The 20078-nt window shown below is 52.5% G+C and overlaps 5 protein-coding genes across 5 annotated transcripts; 3 read left to right on the top strand and 2 right to left on the bottom strand.

Moving 5' to 3' along the window:
• Positions 1 to 646: 646 nt before the first annotated feature.
• On the bottom strand, positions 647 to 3800 carry K489DRAFT_388691 (WD40 repeat-like protein; the record flags this gene model as incomplete). Its single annotated transcript, XM_033606435.1, has 3 exons — positions 647 to 798; positions 874 to 2891; positions 3796 to 3800. The coding sequence occupies 3 exons, from the start codon at positions 3798 to 3800 to the stop codon at positions 647 to 649; spliced, it is 2175 nt and encodes a 724-aa protein (XP_033459825.1).
• A 982-nt stretch (positions 3801 to 4782) lies between these two features.
• Positions 4783 to 6060, top strand: K489DRAFT_370413 (CoA-transferase family III; the record flags this gene model as incomplete). Its single annotated transcript, XM_033603130.1, has 2 exons — positions 4783 to 4843; positions 4901 to 6060. The coding sequence occupies 2 exons, from the start codon at positions 4783 to 4785 to the stop codon at positions 6058 to 6060; spliced, it is 1221 nt and encodes a 406-aa protein (XP_033459826.1).
• Positions 6061 to 7023: 963 nt separating this feature from the next.
• Positions 7024 to 8556, top strand: K489DRAFT_370414 (DUF1688 domain-containing protein; the record flags this gene model as incomplete). The annotated part of the gene is made up of 2 exons (XM_033603131.1): positions 7024 to 7266; positions 7330 to 8556. 2 exons carry the CDS (start codon positions 7024 to 7026, stop codon positions 8554 to 8556), a joined length of 1470 nt encoding a protein of 489 aa, XP_033459827.1.
• Positions 8557 to 9519: 963 nt separating this feature from the next.
• Positions 9520 to 10223, bottom strand: K489DRAFT_388694 (mitochondrial succinate dehydrogenase subunit C; the record flags this gene model as incomplete). The annotated part of the gene is made up of 3 exons (XM_033606436.1): positions 9520 to 9961; positions 10034 to 10115; positions 10184 to 10223. The coding sequence occupies 3 exons, from the start codon at positions 10221 to 10223 to the stop codon at positions 9520 to 9522; spliced, it is 564 nt and encodes a 187-aa protein (XP_033459828.1).
• Positions 10224 to 19042: 8819 nt separating this feature from the next.
• K489DRAFT_409911 (uncharacterized protein) lies at positions 19043 to 20043 on the top strand (the record flags this gene model as incomplete). Its single annotated transcript, XM_033607641.1, has 1 exon — positions 19043 to 20043. A coding segment is annotated over one exon (1001 nt), but the record flags the coding sequence as incomplete, so codon positions are not given.
• Positions 20044 to 20078: the final 35 nt, after the last annotated feature.

Here is a 20078-nt window from a genome sequence, read left to right on the forward strand (position 1 = left end):
CCGGCATAATGGGGGTCCACTTATCTGATTTTCCGCAATCGTACCGTTGGCTCTGGAGAGCCCAAGTCGGCTTCGTATAGTAGATTGACAGAGTGGGCACTCCATTGGCTATCACATAGGTACATACAGAGTCATGTTTGTTCTCGGAGTTGACCTTCCGAGAAGTGGTTGACGCCCTATACAGTCAAGTAGTTCGTGTACGGCCGAGTGTTCAGCAGGCTCAGTCTAGACTGTCAGCGAGCGCACGATTGCGAGTCACAATGCAGGTGCAAGATGATGTCTGTGCTTCGGTGAGAGCTTCAATGGCGATGTTGATTCAAATGTTTCATGAGTTGGCCATTTGATGTTTGGTCAATATCCCTTATAACCATCCTTGCCACTAAAAATCTATGGAGCCTACATCCAAGCACTACTGTGGTGGAAGCACCAAGGTGAACGAACAGCTTCGCCGGCAATCACTGAGTTTGTGATCTTTCGTTTCGTCAATCCTCTCGTGAGCGTTTTCCTTGTCGGGCGTATTGACAACATTTCAGCCGCCGGTTGGGCGACTTTGAAAGAAGATTTCTATCTCGCGACGCGATGACCATCTGCTCAGAAACCCCGTCAATCAACGCGTAGTCCACAACGCACGTGGCTAGAAAACAACTTACATTTGCACTTTTCGATCGTCGCCGGCGCTCGCGAAAATGGCTGGATTGGTTGGATGCCACGCAACAGCATTCACCGGCCCAGGGCTATGGGCCGGGAGTGCAGCCACCTGTATCGAGGTCGGCCGGCGCCAGATATAGACATGGGAATCTGTGTATTGTCATAGATCAGTATAAAGAAATGAAACGTGATCGCAGTCATGGGATTCCTGTTGGCTACACTTACCTTCACTCCCAGATATGACGAAATTCTCATTCGCGCCGCCGAATGAGCTTCGCACAACGTACTCCTTCTGCACCGCGCCCTCGTATCTTGATAGAATGTCACCCGTAGTGACGTCCATTGTGAAAATGCGTCCTTCGTTCATGCTCACCAACAAATCTCCGTCGCGAGCGAAGTTTACCGATGTGAGCTTGTCCTCCATGGGCCAGTCGTCAAGTTTGCGATAGCCATCCGCCGGATCGAGCGAATAGATGCAGATGTGGTTGCCTGTGGTTGCAGCCAACAAGCTACCAGTGCTGTCGATGGCACAGTCGGAGATCCTACACATGGGCGTGTAGTCTCTCGTGGTGCCTTCGCGCGATTGTACACTATTCCATGGCGGATCGCGCCACGTATGTACTTCGTGCAACTCGCCGACTGTCGGAGTGGCGGTATCATTGCGCAGAGAGTACAAAGTCAAAGGTCGTCGAGAGCTTTGAGAACCAATGACGAATGATTGTGAATCTGGAAGCCAGGCAGCCGATGTCACGGGACAGTCAAAATGCTGTGCATCAGCAACGCGCGCACCAGTTCTAACGTTCATTACGACGAACTCCTTGTTCTCGCAACAGCTGATTAAGTAATGGTCGTCCGGAGAAAACGCGAGATAGCATACTCCGCCTCGGCTGCCAAAAGAGGCAGTTTGATAGCCGGTGCCTGAACCGCCTGCGGCTCGGGAACTGTGTTCGCGGAACTCATGCTTCAGTCGCCATCGCATGGTATCGTAGACGCAGACGAGACCATCCTTCCCCGCTGTCGCTAGCATGGACCCGTCGTGGCTGAACTCGAGGAACCACACTTCATCCTCATGCGACTCGAGCTTATGGAGAGGGAGCAGGGGGAAATCTTCCACAGAGCACTCATGGTCGGTATAGAGGCTAGGCCGATCCGCAGTGTTATGATACCGACATTCTTCGATTTGATCATCTTGCAGCCGGCTTAGCATCGACGCAAGACGGTGTTCTGGGATCATGACCGAAGGCGAGATCGATGCAGATATTTCCGACAATAGCTGAGTCCTACTCCGACCTTCGGCGCCATCCCACTCGGCCTGTACGCGGAGATCTCTTGCGCTTGGACACATTACCAAACTAGATAAAAAGTGAAGGCGATTGGTATCTGTTTTGAGCGGTGTCAATTCTGTGCGTAGTACGTTGAGTGCTGCATTAATCTTCCTTTCCTCGAGCAACTCGAGATATTTCTGCTGCCGGAGTAAAAATCGAAGCCTTACGGTGTCAGCATCTGCCACCAGACGAAGTCCCTTGTGACGTCTATGCCCATTTGTGAGAGTACCATTTCTATTCTCCGAGACGCAATCGCTATGGCTTCGAGGACGAGTCGTCGTTGAGTGACCATGTGTGATGAGCAATCCACTGCCGAGCTTGTCTGCACCCAACAGTAGGTTTTCTGACAACTCCCATTCACCTGCCAGTATGGCAGCTCGGAAATCTGCAGCGCTCGGTACTTCTAAAGCGAAGCCACTCTCCTTAGAGAGTTGCTCCACAGTCCGATTGTATCCGAGGTCACCTAGACTTTGAAGTAAGATCCGCGTCATCTCTTCCCGATCGTGTACACCCATATAGAGCTCGTCACTGCCTCCCCTCGTCGACGCTGCATCACTATTCCCATTGGCATGGATGCCATTATTTGAGGGTGAAGCTGGTATCTGTGATGAACCATTGATCGCCGTGCCTGACTCTGGCCCACGATTGACACCGTCGCCACCAGCCGGCCGCATAATCTGGGCCTTCTGGGGCACACAGAATTCTGTGAACGTGCGTGCCCTTTTGCGCCGTCTCTGAGATGTAGTAGAGCCCGACGCTCCTGTTTGCTCTTCGGGGGTCTCCAGTGAGCTTCTCCTTCGCTTCACTGAGCCTTGCAAGCTGTGCTCAAGATTGCAACCCGGCTGATGCGAACGTGATGTTGCACTCAATGATCGAGGTTGTTGGCGAGTGGTAGATGCAGAAACTTCTACGTTCAATCTAGCGGAATGAGGAGTGTCGGTCTCAGTAGTGGTGGGTGTATGGGTGGCCGTGAGAGGAGAGGTGGTGGTAGGTCTGACCCGTTCGTTATCCAGCGCGTTGATGAGGCCTGCCGCGGCGGCGTTTCGGCAAGTTGTCAGGCGTGGTGGCTGATTAGAAGATGCTTAGAACATGAACCGGGGCTGCTGGCCACCGAAGAAAGCTGTAGTAAGTCGAGCGTAGATTTGTCGCGATCGGAAGAGACACGTGAGTTGTGAAGTAAAGAGGCGCTGGCTCGTTGTGTCGTTCTCGATGGGGAATCTCGGTGAAGCTGAGGTGGCATGGACTGGTTCAAATCATGAGTTCACGAAAGATGCGGTGGTGCAAGCTCACATGGAAAGATTTCGGACAGTGAGACAGATTGATACCTAGGTAGGTAGGTATGTTCGATTACTACAGCCCTGAAGTGTGATCATGGGGTTATTTAGGCCCCATGAACCCGAGACCATCAGCACGGCTTCAAGACGTGCGTGAAGCAGGTGCATCACGGCGTCTACGTAGATAGCAGTGACGATCTCATGTGGAACCGCAGCACCCGGGCTTTGGTAGACATGCGCTCAACCCTGGGCCTCCGATCTATGCGTCCATCTTCTCAGCTTCTTCGCTTCAACACACCAAGCAAGCAGATCTCACACGTAACATGTAGATTATCCGTTGCAACGACGAGTGTCAAATCGGTGGTTCGGCCAAATGATGTAGATCATCCAGCTGGGCAGTGTCGGATCTCTGACTGCAGGAACGCTGACACACCATCCCTCAAGGTGGACGCGCCCGGCTTACGACCTGACGCTTGTGAGTGGTGCGAACAATGCCCTGTTATGATTTACGCTGGATGCCGCATATCCTCGACAGTTTTCCCAAGCACGCCATGTCCGTCCGCGCGATGATCTTTGGTTGGTGTTCAGAGACGAACCCATACGCAGGAGTGTGTGCTGTGGAGAGCCTCACAACCAGTAGAGACATGTGATGGCGCCGCACTATCGGCTGCTCTTTCTGAGGAGAGACGGAGCACCTAACCAAAGTGGAGAGTCACGCGAGCCCAGGATACACCTCCTTCGGGACTACCTAGCTGTCCATGCTGTCCTAGAGCTGTTCTCCCGCAAAGGTAGAGCGCGAGTTTCTATTTCCTTGCATTCTGGACAAAGACCTCGGGAGGTCTAGGAATGCCTCGTGTGTTCGTTGCCCATTCCTTACAAACAAGGAAATGCATTAGACGTCCATTGACCAGAGCCCCCAAATGCCGTTGCATGCGGAAACATGTCGATGCCAGCGGACGAGACGGGCTTGTCTGCCATCAACCAGACCAGCTCAAGATACTGATCGGTCAGGCGGCGCCTGGACGTGACCTATGGTGTCACGCCTTTAGCTGGTTTGATGTATCCCCGACTAGGAATACTTCAAGGGCAATCATTATACGAAAAGACGAGACGGTCCTAAAACGCCCTCCGATTTTGACACGGATGCCGCGACTCGACGCAAGTAGTCAGGACCGACAATCGATGACACCTGCATACAGTAGTGGAATTGGTGCGAGAGCAATAGTACACCTATCGATGCTTCGAACAAGCTTGTGCAGAGGCTGACATTTGAGATCAGTACTGATGTCAAGGACAAAAGGAGTTTTGAATGCAAGAGATGCTCCCAACGATGTACAGTACGCGTGTGAAAGCTCCTCCGCAATGACGCTTCCCCACACTATCGTAGGCATCATCTTTATCCGCGGCTAAATCTAATGTTCCGCTACATCTTTCTACAACAAACTAACGATTCGTTCTTTATTATATGATGTGACCGCTCCGTTGTTGGGTAGTGGTCTTCGGGCCTGAACCCATTCCCTCAGAATTGCATGAACATGACACAACCACCGCCCTTGAAAGGCATTCGAGTGCTAGAATTCGCAGGTCTCGCTCCTGGTATGCGCGCTTCGTAAGACTCCTCGGGTGCGAATATACTAATTGCATGCGGAATAGGACCTTACGCGGGTCTTCTACTTGCTGATTACGGTGCTACCGTCCTCCGTCTTGATCGCGCGCACCCGCAGGCTCACACTTCTGATCCTCCACCTGCGACCTCCGACCAACTCACAAGGCATAAAAGCTCGGTGACGGTCAACACAAAGAGTCCAGAGGGAATTAGATTGATCAAATCTCTCATACCACATGTCGATGTCGTCATCGATCCCTTCAGACCAGGCGTTCTGGAGAAGATGGGTCTAGGACCAGAGGAAGTGCTTCAGAAATTGAATCCTAAACTAGTCGTTGGTCGCATGACAGGCTTTCGCCGCGATGGCAAATACAAGGACATGGCTGGCCATGACATCAACTACATCGCCGTGTCTGGAGTCTTGAGCATGTTGGGCCGAGCGGGCGACCGACCATTTGCACCGGGCAACATTATAGGCGATTTCGCTGGAGGTGGCGCAGTATGCTTCATGGGCATACTTTTGGCGCTCTTTCAGCGCGAAAGGACAGGTCGCGGCCAGGTAGTCGAGGCCAATATGGTTGATGGATCCGCGCATCTTGCATCTTTGCCGCGCTTAACTATGAAGACGCCATTGTGGAGCGGGGAGAGGGGCACGAACATCCTAGACGGAGGCTGTCCATATTACGACACTTACGAGACTAGTGACGGACGTTACATGGCAGTAGGCGCACTCGAGCCTCAATTCTTCGCCGCGCTGATGCAAGGACTCGGCTTCGCGCCTTCACGCTGGGCGCAAAGTCGCTTCGATCGGAGTACTTGGCCGGAACTGCGGACGACCTTCACGAGGCTCTTCAAGGAGAAGACCCGCGACGAGTGGGAAAAGATCTTTGATGGCACAGACGCCTGCTGTACGCCTGTCTTGACGCAAGCAGAGTTGGAGACATCCGGCTTTGATCAAAGACCAATCGTCACCCTTGCCTCTACGCCTGCATATGCGATCGCTCAGGGTGATGCTACGAAGCGTAAGCCTGCTGAGGGCCAGGGTGCAGGCGTGGAAGGTTCGGGTTGGTCAGCTCATGGTCTTCAGCCAGGGGTGGGAGGGGAACGTGTTCTGGCCCAGTGGATGGGTTGGACACGAGGTCATCATTACGAGGTCAAGGAAGGTGGGCTACAGCTACTGCAAGGGGCATTAAACAGCAAGCTGTAGGATTCATTCTATCATGATGGTAAGGTCCAGGATGTCTCGTGTTGCAGCACATGTCCATGCCACTGAACGGTACCGAATAATGTTCTTGTTAATCGGTCAAGGTTTTCGCCATCACCTGCCACGGGTACAGAAGCTGAAAGGCCAGGCTCGCGCTCAACAATACCAAGTTGCATTCTTGCTTGAATTGGACTTTCGGTTATCTTCTGGTGATGTTCATGTGCGTGCGTGCGTCGGTCTGTCAACGGCGTTTTTGTTTTTTTAGGCAGATAAGCAACCACAACCTGGCCGCCGGACCCGAATGATGACGGCGATCAGCTCTGTCATTGCCTCTTCGCGGCAATATCCTGCATCACTTGAAGTGGTCCTTACCTAGGTACCTTCCTTGGTCTTGACAGAGTGCTCTCGGCGTTTGTTGCCGGGTCAGGTATGGATAAAGATAGACCGAATAATTCGTAGCATGTAACCTGATATCTTACGCATGTAGATTACATTCGACCATCCTTTCCGTTGGCCTTCGACGTCGTCTCGGGCTGCACAACATCGTTTGGCTCAACGACGTTCTCGTATTTGCACCTTGAGCACCGTCGTCAAATATTGCGATCCTTCCCACCCCATGCACAACTGCGAGGCTAGCGATCCGATCTTGCGTGAACGAGATGCTGGAAGCGCTTTGTTAATACGCGAGACAAGGAATGATCAAGCTGGAGGGATATCCAACCAAAACAAATCTCTGGTTGTACAGAGCGGAGAAGCAAGGTGTACTGACCGGTCGTGAGGGTAGATGGTCGAACCCCTCCTGACCTTGCAGCTGTACGATAGCGATTAGCGTGCACCAGATCCACAGCAGCGATACCACCAACGCCTGGCATGGGTATATTCTCACGTAAGAATAGCTTCAAGCCGCAAGGCAAACGACCATCCGTCTCGTCTACTACCAGCAGCTTAACACGTCCATTCTCCAAGATGGCACTGCAGTCAAGCAGTCACAAAGAAGTGCCAGCACAAACCCACGCCATCCCACATGTCACTTTGCCCAAAGCTCCCGACCCAAATGTCGATCCGGCTGGCTACCTGCGCAGCATCTACTCGGTCCGGGAACGCAGTCGCATCGTAATGGAGAAGGCTCAGAACGATCAACTACGACATTTCAACGTTGACATGACCAAGTTTGCTGACACAGCCAAATACGTTGTTTCGATCATCAAGGTAGTTCCTCTCCGTACACGTAGGTTTCTGATGCGGAGTCTTCATGCTCATTGATCAATCCAGCGCGATTTCGAACCCGACTATCATAAGATTCCTCCTCATGGTCGATGGCAACACTTCGATGTTGGCGGTCAACCCAGAGTGAACGAGCTGATACAAAGTTGGCCGTCGAGTGTCGACACCCAAGAACGAACACGGAGACTGATCGATCTATTTCTCGTTTCTGTGCTATTGGATGCAGGTGCAGGTGCTCGATGGCAATACAAGACCCAAGAAGACGGCAGAGTCTTCAAGCGCAGTGAAGGTCTCGCAGTGGCTAGCCTGGAAATGTTCAAAGCGGGCCTTTTCTCCAGCGATCACAATCAGCCATTTCAGGTCGACAGCACCGCCTTGAAACGTCTTACTCCGGAGAGCGTTGGGAAAGGCTTGCAGGTTTCGGCGGAGAACCCAGTTGATGGATTAGCTGGTCGAACGAGTCTGCTCGTCAAACTTGGAGAATCCCTCCTCAACAAAGAAGTCTTTGGCGCAAATTCGCGTCCTGGCAATCTATTAGACTACCTTCTCAATCATCCATCAACGCACCGGGGCCCGGTCACCGTAGTCACCCTCCCAACTCTGTGGGATACGCTCATGCACAGCCTGACTGCCATTTGGCCAGCCACGCGCACCCAGATTAATGGCCAGGCCCTTGGAGATGCCTGGCCCTGCGAATCGATGCCATCAGTGCCCTCGCAGCCCTGGCAAAGCATTGTACCGTTTCACAAACTCACTCAATGGTTGACCTATTCTCTCATGGTGCCCATGCAGAAGCTGGCAAACGTCCATTTCGCTGGAGTCGAGCTGATGACCGGGCTACCAGAATATCGCAACGGTGGACTTTTGGTCGATACAGGTCTCCTGACGTTGAAGAAGGCTGATCAGCAGCGGGGTGAGGAGCAGTATCGATCGAATGCCACGCGTGAAGGACAGCCAAACTTTGAGGTGGTCCCGCTTTTCACTGCGGATGACGACGTGATAGTGGAGTGGCGAGCGGTCACGGTTGGCTTCCTCGACAAACTGCTCCTGGAAGTCAACAATCTCCTCGGTCTGTCTGGCAATGACAAGCTCAATTTGGCGCAAATGCTCGAAGCTGGCTCCTGGAAGGTCGGTCTTTTCTCTCTTCACGTACCTACAGTGAATAAAGCAGGGCTAACATTGGTTGTACAGAGCGGGCGAGAGATTGCCGAAGTCAGCCGGCCAAATACAAAGGAGCCACCTATCATGATCCTCTCTGATGGCACCGTATTTTAGGAATCGTGTCTGGCGTCAGCATGGGGTTGTGCGTGGTCTACCACTGACAGCGACAAGCGCAACATCACTAGCTCTGCTCGACCAATTGCAGACAGCTTCGTGTCAAGCAAAGCATCTACAAAGCCTCGAGGCGTCAATGTCTATCCTGCTCCACTCGCAAGCATACACCCGCTTCGAGCTCATCCCGTGCTAGTCAACGCCTTCGGCTATTTGCAAGACCTTCCCTGAGAGCCCGTGGTGAGCACGCCTGTGTGTCCAACTTGGCATTCCATGGAATTGGGCGATCGGTGCTGTACTGCGTCTACTTTCCCTTTATATCAGTGGGCTAGGTCGTATCAAGAGTTTTTCACATTCTCGTCTTTGCAGGAGCTGCAAGCGCCACGCGTTCGGAGGAAACTCCTCGATGAGACTGTGTATTGCGGCTGCACCGCATTAGTCAGACTGTTTCCAATTGCCGGTATATCATTGATGTCGATCCGGGTGGGTGTCCACAAAACCTTTGGGGTTCAAGGTCGAACAAGAAATATACATGCAACGGCCGCAGCTTCCTACATAGAATGTCCTGGTCCGCGAGATATTTAATCTGGCAACTTGCTCAGAAGATGTCTTCGGCGTGTCAAGAATATCAAAGCAGCAGCAGCATCCGTACTCCGCAACGCCATACTTGCAGATTCGCGTGGTGCGAGTGCCTGTGATATCACGATCGTCCTTGTGCTTGCATCGGCGTTCCGTGTGAAAACCCGATATCAGAAACATTTATGCCTCGAGCGTGAATACAGACATGAGTACTTTGTGTTGGGACAAATGTGTAAACACACTGCACAGATAGTGAAGACTGTCAACTCTAACAAAAGGAAGGTCGACTATCATTTCATTGTACCAGCCTCAATGGCTTGCGTAAAATACACCCAAGAAAATCTTGTACGCCATCCCCGTCAATCCAGCCTGCGCCCTCTCTTATACCTACAAGAAAGCCAAGCCAACTGCCGACGCAATGCTGGCATACACAACCGCCCAGCCGGTGGTGGTGACCTGCTTGTTGGTGATCATGCTGGCAGTGTCCCAGGTCAGGTGACGAAGACCGTTGAGGCAATGGAAGGTGAAAGGGAAGGCGACAAGAGCCTTGGTCGTGATGGCCAGGAAAGCGGGCCATGCAGCGAAGCTGGCAGCAAGAACTGACGACTCGACGTGCCAGCCGAGGGTGGGCGCGATGAGGTAGAGCGCACCGTAGGCGTAGAAACCACCGCTGAGCACGCAGCCGGTGATACGGTTCAGAGCGGACAAGTACCAGGTGACCTGAGGGCGGTAGATGGTGAGATGCGGCGCGACTGGGCGGTTCAATCGCTGCTTGACGAGGATGTCGTGGTTGGCCTGCTGGCTAGGAGTAGCGGCGGCGGTCGCGAGTCTGTTGAAAGATAGACATGTCAAAACTGCGGTCCTTCAATGTTTTCTCCAATACGTCGTTGCGGTATCGTACCTTCGCTGAACATCGAAAGCGTTGCGAGAGGCTCCCAGCATCGCTGGTGCCGCGAAAAGGGACGCATTGGTCTGGGTGGCCACTATAGGGCTTGTCAGTAGGCATTCTGCTTGGAGTGAAAGGTCCAGTCCAGCGGGAGAAGTCACATACATCGCCGCAGCGACTGCTGCGCAATCTGTTGAGCCAACATGATGTGATGAGTTACGTTGGTGACAATCGTGTACCGATCTCGTTTGTGATCACGACGCAGCGTGAGGAGGTGTTCGTCGCGACCTCGGACAAAGCGGATGGAGCCGCGCCAATCAGCGGCGAGGAATGATAATCAAGCCTTGGCGCTATTGCGACCATAAGTTCGTCTCGCCCGTCCCCGATCAAATTCTGCTTCCTTTTCGACAGGAATCTCACAACCGTCTGGAAATCACTTATGAAGGTGCGGCGAGCATCTAGCATGGCGTATTGTCTTGCTTCCTGATGCAATAAGTTTTCAAGACCAACTGCCCGTAGTTAATCGCGCATAACGCTCGATCGATGGGCTTCATGCGTTTCATATCAGGGCCACAGAATTCATCAATAAACATGTCATTCATCACTCATTTGCGCGAGCATACAATCTATTTTACCCCAAGCCGGAAGTCGAACTTCATCTCCATGATTCCGTATTGCTACGTCGCGGGAAGACAGGGATTGCATTTCCCGCTTGATGTTGACCGACCAGTATTGGACTTCCTCGTGAGCTGGTCGAGAATGATACTCAAAACGCAGCCATATAGATCAGATTGATCATGGAAACGAGTGAAAGGCCAGGCCACTAGACGCTGATTTTGAGCAACATGGATGTATGGAAATATTAGATTGCATGTGCATGGCTTATGAAAACATCCACAGAGTCCATGGACTGCAGCTGTCGTATCGAGCACAAAGTTATTCCTGGTCGACTCTTGCCGATGGAAAGCCGGCATATGATCTACAGCACTTCTGTCATTTGAACAGGTTGACAAAATTTGAGTCTTCGTGTCGTTGGGTATAACTTACTACGGCAACATCTTTACGGACGCTTCCAGCGTTCTCAGCTCAATAGCAATCAGCAATCAGCAATGACCATGTTGTCACTACACTGAGGTCCTCTCACTCTGTGTATCGTCTATGGACGCAGGAGAACTTCACTGACCAATCGACCGACCAGCCATGAAAGAGCAAGACTTGGAACGATGGTGTCGTCTCGTGTACGTTTTCCTTGGTCATCGACGTCTGAGATGCTGCGGTCTTACCATCTCTGCGCCCAGAGCATGCTTGCTTCTCGAGATCAGCGTCTGACTATGAGGAGGCTCATCTTTGATCTTTAGAGCACCGGATGATGAAAAATACATGGATCTCGTTGCGTATGCTGGCCACCTCGAGCACTCGCTGTGCAGATGTTTACGAGTGGTTGGCCCGAGGACAGCGGGTCTTCCTGTAGAGAAAGGGGTGTCTCTTTGACCTCAGTGCAAGCATCGTTGGACAGCGATGTCGAATTTGCCTTCCATCATTTGCTCACTCGGTCTTCGTATATCGGGAAGTGCTGTATGCGGGATGAAGGCGACGCAATGCTCCGAGTCGCCGCATCGAACATTCACCGCGCATTGTCTCGCGGCGACTGTATGTTGCGTCGTAAAATATATCCTGGGTACCCATCCGTTGACTCGCTATCACAGGCAAATAACGTATTTCGAATGTTGACACTTGTTGATGTTCGACTATTCTTGAAGCACTTGTCCGTGACGGATATCTTGATCGAACTCTGCACAGCTTCGTGGTGATCGATCTGTTTCTATTGATCTACATCTAATATTGACGTTCGCTCGTTTGCGTCATGTGCGATGACACTCCTAAAGCATGGATAAGCGATCGACCGTGTTCGGTTAAAACTAGGTCACAGTAGCATTGTGGACTATCGACAAGCAGCACGCGTAGGAATTGTGCGTCGTCGAATACAGCAGGACCGGAGACGATCAAGAAACTCTTTTAGTCGCATGGGATGCATGTATGCGGCTGGAGAAGGCACAATCTCAAATGGGATCGCGCCTTCAAGTCGCATTTCGGGACAGTCTGACCCATCGTAATAGTGACATATATGATAAGCCCCAGGCCAGCATTCGTCCTGGCGTGGGTAAGTTCAAGGAGCCCAAATTGAGAGGGTCGAAGCGCTCGAGATGATACACGGCTTCGCTTATGCATATGAGCACCGGCCCACACCGTTGCGATGAAGACCGTGATGTAGGTGCGGCACAACAACAAAGAGAGAATTTCACAAAAGTGTACCGATGTTCTCTCCTTCAAGTACCTGATCATATATGGAGTACGTATTTATCCAACAAGAAGTACTGCAACAGTAGCGAGCGTTCAGGCTTCAGCACACGAGTGGCGCTATTCCCCCACAGTTTGGCCGCACTCGTGGTTCAGCCCTGCGAGGATGGGGATGTCTAGATGCTTGATAGAGCTGAGGAGCTGCACCAGGCCGCTCGGCGATATCCCATATTCCCTGTTGACGATCTTCACATGACATCAAATCAACGCGAGTGATTAAGACTGACTCGCGCGCGCTCGCTATCGCTCCGCCCGCTGTAAAGCGCATAGGCGGAGAACCATTGTCGAAAGGTCAATTCCCAATTGTACATGGTGGCACATGAAATGTGTCCATAATCTATCCATGCACGTCGAAGTATCTCCGTATTTCTTCGTATAGGTTGTCACACAGTTTTTCCCAACCATTTCCCAGTCGCTCGAGTCGCTATTCTCCGTCTCACACGGTACTTGGATAAGTACAGTCCGGCTTGTACTGGCGAAGTCGACGCGCATGGTCCGATTTGTGCCTCCGTCGAGAACAATACCCGTGTAGGCGTGCGCATCCTACCACCTGCACACCCTCCTGGCTTCAAGGTCTTGACTATTGGTCGTCACCACTCGTCACGGCGCTGAGAACTCTTCAGATAACGACAAGTCACAAAAGAAGGCACTGGCCAGCTGTCGTGTCAACCTGTTCGGCCGGACTGAAGGTCATCTTCAATCGCAATTCGCCAGGACAAGTGCAGTGAGCTCGAAGTCCGGTCCGCAACGTTTCAGCCCTGCGGCCTCAGCGATGCTTTAGTAGGGGCCTCCTTGGGGTTTGAGACGGGGATTGCCTCAAAACATGCTTCGGAAATCGAGCTCGTCCACAGTCATCCCTCCCTATGGCAACCAGGCATCAATCTCCTGAAGTACACAAACTCCTTCAGTTAACCAAATGCAGTCAATTTCAAGTGGCAGTATGATCGGAACAATTGGAAGATCATTTCGGACAGCTTTTGAATGGCCCAGATGGCAGTCCGCTATCTGGAATAAAGTCCGTGACCGAGACATGACTACTTGCATGTACCGCTACTTAGGGATAATGCCAAGCATGCTGCGACATGTTCTTTCGTCCTTGCAGCAACTCTACAACACTATGATCAACTGTGGAGGCGTATGGTCTCCCTCGCCGCGCAGCATGTACTCCTCTGGGTAATAAGTGAAATAGCAGGACGAGTGGCGTCTACCCCTTCACGGCGTGCCACTTCGCCAAGAACTTAAGAGCGACAGGGCAGTATATGTTGAGTAGGCACATGTATCCCATGGGCGAAGCTGCTCAACCCGAGTAAGTTCTGCTCACCAGAACCGATACAGTAAGCGCTACCAAGCACTCTTCGCAACACCCAAACCCAGGGGTGCGTCAGGCCCCTCTATGTCGGTGAGGGGGGGATGTCGAAGGGTGGTCTGCAGCTGCAATGATACGCCTGAGATGGATGTACGCAGGTACCCTGTAATCAGGTGATACGTATGACCAGGCGTTCCAAGGGAACTCTGGCCATTGTTGTTGAAGCCGGCACGCAGCCCTCGCCCGTCGAAAAGTGGTGTGCACTTAAATTGAGTGTTCACATGTCACTTGTGGGTACCTCAGAATTCCTCTATGTGCAGTAGCATGTGCGTACGCCCCGAACTAGATGCCGCTCAGGCAGTCTTGGAAGATCGGGACATTGTCTTGTACCGTGCGAGCATATCAGCCAATAAATCTTCATGGTGTACGTCTTCATCGTTACCTGACAATCCATGGTTCATTAGTGCTGACTCGTGCTGCAAATGGAGACACTTCGGGATCTCATAGAAAGCGACAAATTCTCGAGACTGCGACGTTATCAGCGGATCATGGTGAATTCAGCTTTCTCCATATCGCAAACTCAATTTGATAGAGACTGCCGATGAATCGAAGCCAACTTCATGGAGAGTTTCCATCCTGCGACACGACAAGTCACTTGATACGTGAAATTGATGAACTAGGAGCTGGTGGCCCAAACTTCTGGGTCAGGGTTGCGGAACCAGCTTTGCCCTCGTTCCGATGCGGGTGCCGGAACCGCTCTACCGAGCAATGCGCCGAGCATGCAGGCTGCCCTTGCAGTTTCGAGAACAACCTGGGAAAGGCCTTACCGTGTTGGCCTCTGACGGGAAGTAGCAATTTACTCGTCTCAAGAACTCCCGGGCTATTACGAGAAATCATAAAATGTTCCTACTCCCTTGGAGGTTGAACGCCCATTGGTGTCCAGAGACGCTCGTAATTGTAAGAAGATGAACAAATTGGAAACTACCGCTGAAAGTTTAATCGTTGCTTACAAAGGACGTCGGGACGTGCGCCGGAAATGTGCCAGGACGGTGGGTCGTAATTGATTGTCTCGCGTTGACAGTTCGACCGCTGAGACAGGTATCTCGGTTCTGTCTGATCGTCATGCGGATGGCCGGGCAGACGTGGCGCCGAACATAGCTTCGCAAAGGTGTGACAGTGTTGCCGACCCGAAGATTTTATGACTCGTTGCCATGTGCCTTTCATCAGCAGGGATCCTTGGTTCGACTCTACTGTTCGAACTGAACTCCGATCGTCTCGAGAGACTATCACATCGTCACAGTACGACATAATGATGAACACAGCATTGCCATTTCCTGGGCGTCGTGGCAACTGCATCGTTGGACATCGAAGCGATGGGAACCTGCAACGGACAAGTTATGGGAAGGAATCGCGTGCGCGGCATAGTGTTTTGCAACAAAAACGAACGCGGCCCAGGCGGCCGAGTACAAAACACTGTGTAACGAGCTTTGGATAGGTGCGCTCGAGTCTTTTGGCTGAACCTCGTCAGGCAAGTAATCACTCGAAACACGGACACGCTCTCCCAACCTCGGGTGCATGCACCTTGATCTTGGAGCATGGTACTGTAGCACTATGGGTGATGAAATACGTGACTTGCAACGATGGTCAATTCGTTTCCATGAGCCCTCCGAAGATTCGGGAGCCCACACGTAAGCATGGCGCCACCACCGCCCATTGCAGATCCTCAACAACGCCCCGATGTTTCCACGAGATTATGGTTCGTGCCCCGGTCGGCTGATTTTTCTGGAATCGCTTGCGGCAGGCTCAAGGCTTCTCCCTGGCGATGCTTTGGCTGAACGAAGATACCAAACCGAGTCGACCCTCCACTGACGCCCGTCCTGGGACATCACCGCCCCTGATGATAGGAATACTCACGAGGTTGGACCCATTGTACCGCCACCTGAATTTTCTCCAAACACGACAAACCACTAATGTCGGAAAGCACAGGTTGACATGTAACATTCGTCGCTAATAATACAATAATACTCTTCGGGAGGGTGTAATCGTTTGCGGGGAAACGGGCTATGTATGCTTTTGCTGTTATCACAAGTCTGAACTAAATTCGTGATACACGGGTGAATACAATATACGTATTCGGAAAGCATGGAAGTCTTTTGTATTGTTCTGGCAAGTACCGACGCGGTCACGCCGGTCGTCTGCTTGGGCTTCTCGGCCTCCAGTCCAGCACATGTTTGTGCCTGTTGTGCCCGTGCGCCCGCCCTGAACATGAAGACTGCTGTTGGAGGTGAAGGATTTGAGTCTGTATGACTTGTGCTTCCGTTCCACAATGCTGCTGTCCGCCCAGAGTGTAATTCTGATAGAGTTTATACATGCCCACCATGACCGTGCCGCGTACGCCGCCGAGATCGATACGATCACAGTTCAAGGAAGGGCTGAAGCACATGACTTAGTACTGAGACATACGCGATCCTTTCTCTTGTACACCAAAAAGGAGACCCCAGGCGTCCAATCGCTCTGTAGAACTTGTCGGCTACGGCAGAGACACATTCGAGTGTTCGGTCTTCGCTCGGCGGCATACCTAGGTACTCAAGGAACGAACAAGGCGATGCTCGATCCGTGGTACGTCTCCCATCGCAGCGCCCGGCGGCACAGACGCTAATGAACAAAGAAGAAGCGAGCAGCCCAGTTTTGCAAACGCCGGTGCCCTAGCCGTGAAACATGCATGTGCCGTGTCATCACTCCGGTCATCCCGTGTACAGTATGAATGATGAGTGGGTTGGATACCACGGGCATCTTCCAAAGATGAGTCGTTGTGAGCAGCGCTTTACCTTGACCGGACGATGTGTTATTAGGAAGATGCCGACAGCAGACGACACCTTGACGCCGGCCGCCCTGATTCCATCATCACTTGGGAGTTGGATCGCGAGAGGCCATGCGCGCGGGTGAGATGTGGAGGAGGCAGCACCCTTGTCGACCGCCATAGGTCAGGGCCTGCCCGCTCCCCAACGCACAGATCAAACGCAAGTCGTAAGCGCTTGCAGACTGTCCAGGTGGTGAGTCCACGAGTACCTAGGTACAGTACCAATGACCTTCTTCGATGTGTTTGCACGCGGAAACACGAAGCATCGTCACAGAGTTCCCGGGAGTGAGTTCCATATCCGTACTTGGAATCGCCATTTGATTATTGGGTACCGCGAGCACATCTCCTGAGCAATGAACAAAGTCGTGCATCTGTTGTTGCGGATGCCGGCACCATCCTGAAGTAGTCCATACCAGCCCAGCCGAGAGGACCAAAGTATAGCGATCCGCACAACCACCAACTTACCGTGCGCCGTCCCCCATTACTTCATTGCACCCATGCACGCATACGCATCGTCCGGCACGCTCACCGAGCTTTCACATCGCGCGCCGTCAAATTACCTATGGAAGCGGGATCAGAACTTCATGCTGGCGATGAACAGTAGACATGATCCAAAATCCGGGCGACCAGAATGATCTGCCTGTGCTCCCTCTGCTTGCCGTACGGGTCGACGTATGTACTCATCAAGAATATCCTGCTACCAGTGTGTCAGAGTTTGGTATCACGATCCATCTGCCGTCGACGAATCGGGCAACGCCATCACACATGCAGCGGTGCCACACTCGGAGGCCAAACTTTAGCTGCGTTGCGACAAACGATACGCCATAGCGCGCGCACACATGAGAGCCACGTCCGCACCCACTCCATCTGCACTATCCCCTCGTCAAAAAAAACTGATCACTGCATCAAGTACCATGCTAATTACCCATATACCTTCGAAAGTAGCCCAATATCCAATATCCCATGATCTCGTACTATTTTAGTGGCGGTACATTTTACGTGGAGAGGCGCTCATCTGTTCACCCAATCCTCACTAACTCAGAAGGACGATTGCTCCCTTATGCTGTACATGTTGACCCTTTGCGTAAGAACTGTACGGGTGTTCGGATGCATCACATACAGCGCGAGTGAAGTGCCTACATGCATGGATGCGTCGAGCTGAGGGATACAACGAAATCATCCTGTAGTTCAGGTGCATTAAACAGCCCGCCCATGGAGCCAGTAGATCGCACTGTACAATGGTCCCACACAAATGGTCCCGCACGGAAGTGATAATAATGGACTGACGGCGATGATACACACGAAGTCCACAACTACCGACCAGCAGGCCACCACCACCACAGCATCAGACTTTTAAGGCACCCCCCTTCTACTTTTAGGCGGGAAGAAGGTGCTCTGACCGCAGTCTACAGCCCTGGAGGACTACTGTACGTTAACAATTGTAATTGTGGAGGTGGAGGTGGCATTCATTGTCGTCCGGGTTGTACTGTCCTGGCGCACGCTTTGCTCTCATTCTCTCACACGCGCGCACTCACACCCAGACACACATACATATGCTTTGCGCACACACTCACGCAGTCACATACACACCACACCACACCACACCACACCACGAGCGCAGTCTTCACCCGGCGAGTCGAGACTGCTATCGGCAGCAGCAGGTACTGTGTGTCATGTACCTCCCCTTCTGTCTGCCGCCGCCGCCTCTCTGCCTTGTGTGGTGTTGGTGGTGGTGGTGAATTCCCGCGCTCTATCTTATATTATACATTTCGCTAGCATTACCATCACCTCTCACAGTAGATCCCGGGGGTCAGACCGTGCCCGGTATTGTTTGCTCCGTTGCCCGCCAGCATCATAATCGTCTTCGTCGTCGTCGCCGTCGCCGTCTCGTTCTGTTCTGTTCTCCTCTCGGTGTTCCCCTGCTTAGCGAGATCAATCGCTTTACCTTTCTTTCTTTCTATATCTCTGCGCTCTCAACCTCTCCACTCGATCCCGGCCTCTCCTGCTGTACCTTTCGTGCTCCGCACTGCTTACTAGCGCCATCGTCGTATCTCACTCGGGGTCTCCATATATATGGTCTCTAGCCATCCTCAGGATTGACAAGCGCTTTCGCCACTTGAGGTGTTCTTCAGTGCCAACACCTTCTTTCCCTGTATTTGCATCGTCCAGGCTTTCGGAGAGTAAATACTTTGGCCTTCCTCAGTTGGCAGCTCTCTAGGTCTTCCGGTCGACGAACTCGACGTTTTCGACTTCATCTACTTACTACGCCGTCAGCGCCGATCGCTTCCTTGCGCTTCAATCATTCAACCGTTCGTTTGAGTTTTATGTGAAGCATCTATTCCTTCCCACTTTGATCTCAAAGTGTTGAGGAATTGTCTACCTTGGCCATAACGACCTTTCTTCCTTGCCACTTGCGTATTCTGGAGGACCGCTGATAAGTCCTGATGACACGATTCGGCCATTCCGGGGACTTTTGATGATCGCAACTTACCATTGAGCCATGTACTTCGGAGACACTTTGGCTGAACCTATGCGGGACTTACCTTTACACGAGCGGCAGGCCAGCGGACATTACGCATCCTACGCCGCTCCAACGCGTGCACAGGCGGACCTGCCTTCACCTTACGAGCCGAGGCCATCGGAGTCGTCTCGGCCCAATCACGTCAACGTTTTCGCTCCACGAGGTCCGCAAGGCCCGGCACAGAGTCCTATGAGTGGTCATACCGATCCGCGGCCGACGCACCATGTGCTACCGCGCCTGCACGACATTGTGGACCAGATACACATTCGAGGCTCCAGCGTTGCGGCGTTTCCTGCAAGTCCTCCTCACGGGCAAGCATCATACGGGAATCCTTCCTGGCAGTCAATTCCTCCCACAACCCAGGGTCCGGTGGCATCGTCGTTGCAAAGCCGTCCGGGGCACAAGGTGGACCTCCCGATCTTGGAGACTCCCGTGGGTAGACAGGGTCATGTTCCGACCACCCACTCACCGTATTCCACGTATCCTGACAGCACGCGCGACTCTAATGGTTATAGGCGCGAGGAAGTTGTCCAGGGTCATCAATCAAATGGAGTGAATGGTCACCCTCCTCACATTCCGTATCTATCCAACGGGCCAGACCACGGTCAGCACTATCGCTCCGCCAGCACCACAGACCATTCAGTGGGACGTTACGGCGGGCCCACCAATGTAGAGACATCTAACAAGACGTTCTTGCGAGCCGAGGAGGTGCCCGGTCAAGGAAAATTCTACGTTTATGAAGGCGGGCATCGTATTCCCGCTCAGGTAGATGGCGAGGCCGTCAATCCGAATTGGGGTCTGACCAAAGCTATGAGGCCGCGCAAGCGCCTTGCGCAGGCCTGCCTCGACTGCCGAGAGAAGAAAATCAAATGCGAGCCTGGTCAATCTAACACGTGCGTGCAATGTGAAAAGGCCAAGCGTCCAGAGGTGGCCACAAGCAAGTCCGGCTTGCTTGACTTGCTTGACTTGATCCAAATGCGGTTAGTCACCAAGTCAAGTCGGCCAGGTTTTTATG

This window comes from Dissoconium aciculare (genome assembly GCF_010015565.1).
Source record: "Dissoconium aciculare CBS 342.82 unplaced genomic scaffold K489scaffold_6, whole genome shotgun sequence".
NCBI classification, from domain to species: Eukaryota; Fungi; Ascomycota; class Dothideomycetes; order Mycosphaerellales; family Dissoconiaceae; genus Dissoconium; species Dissoconium aciculare.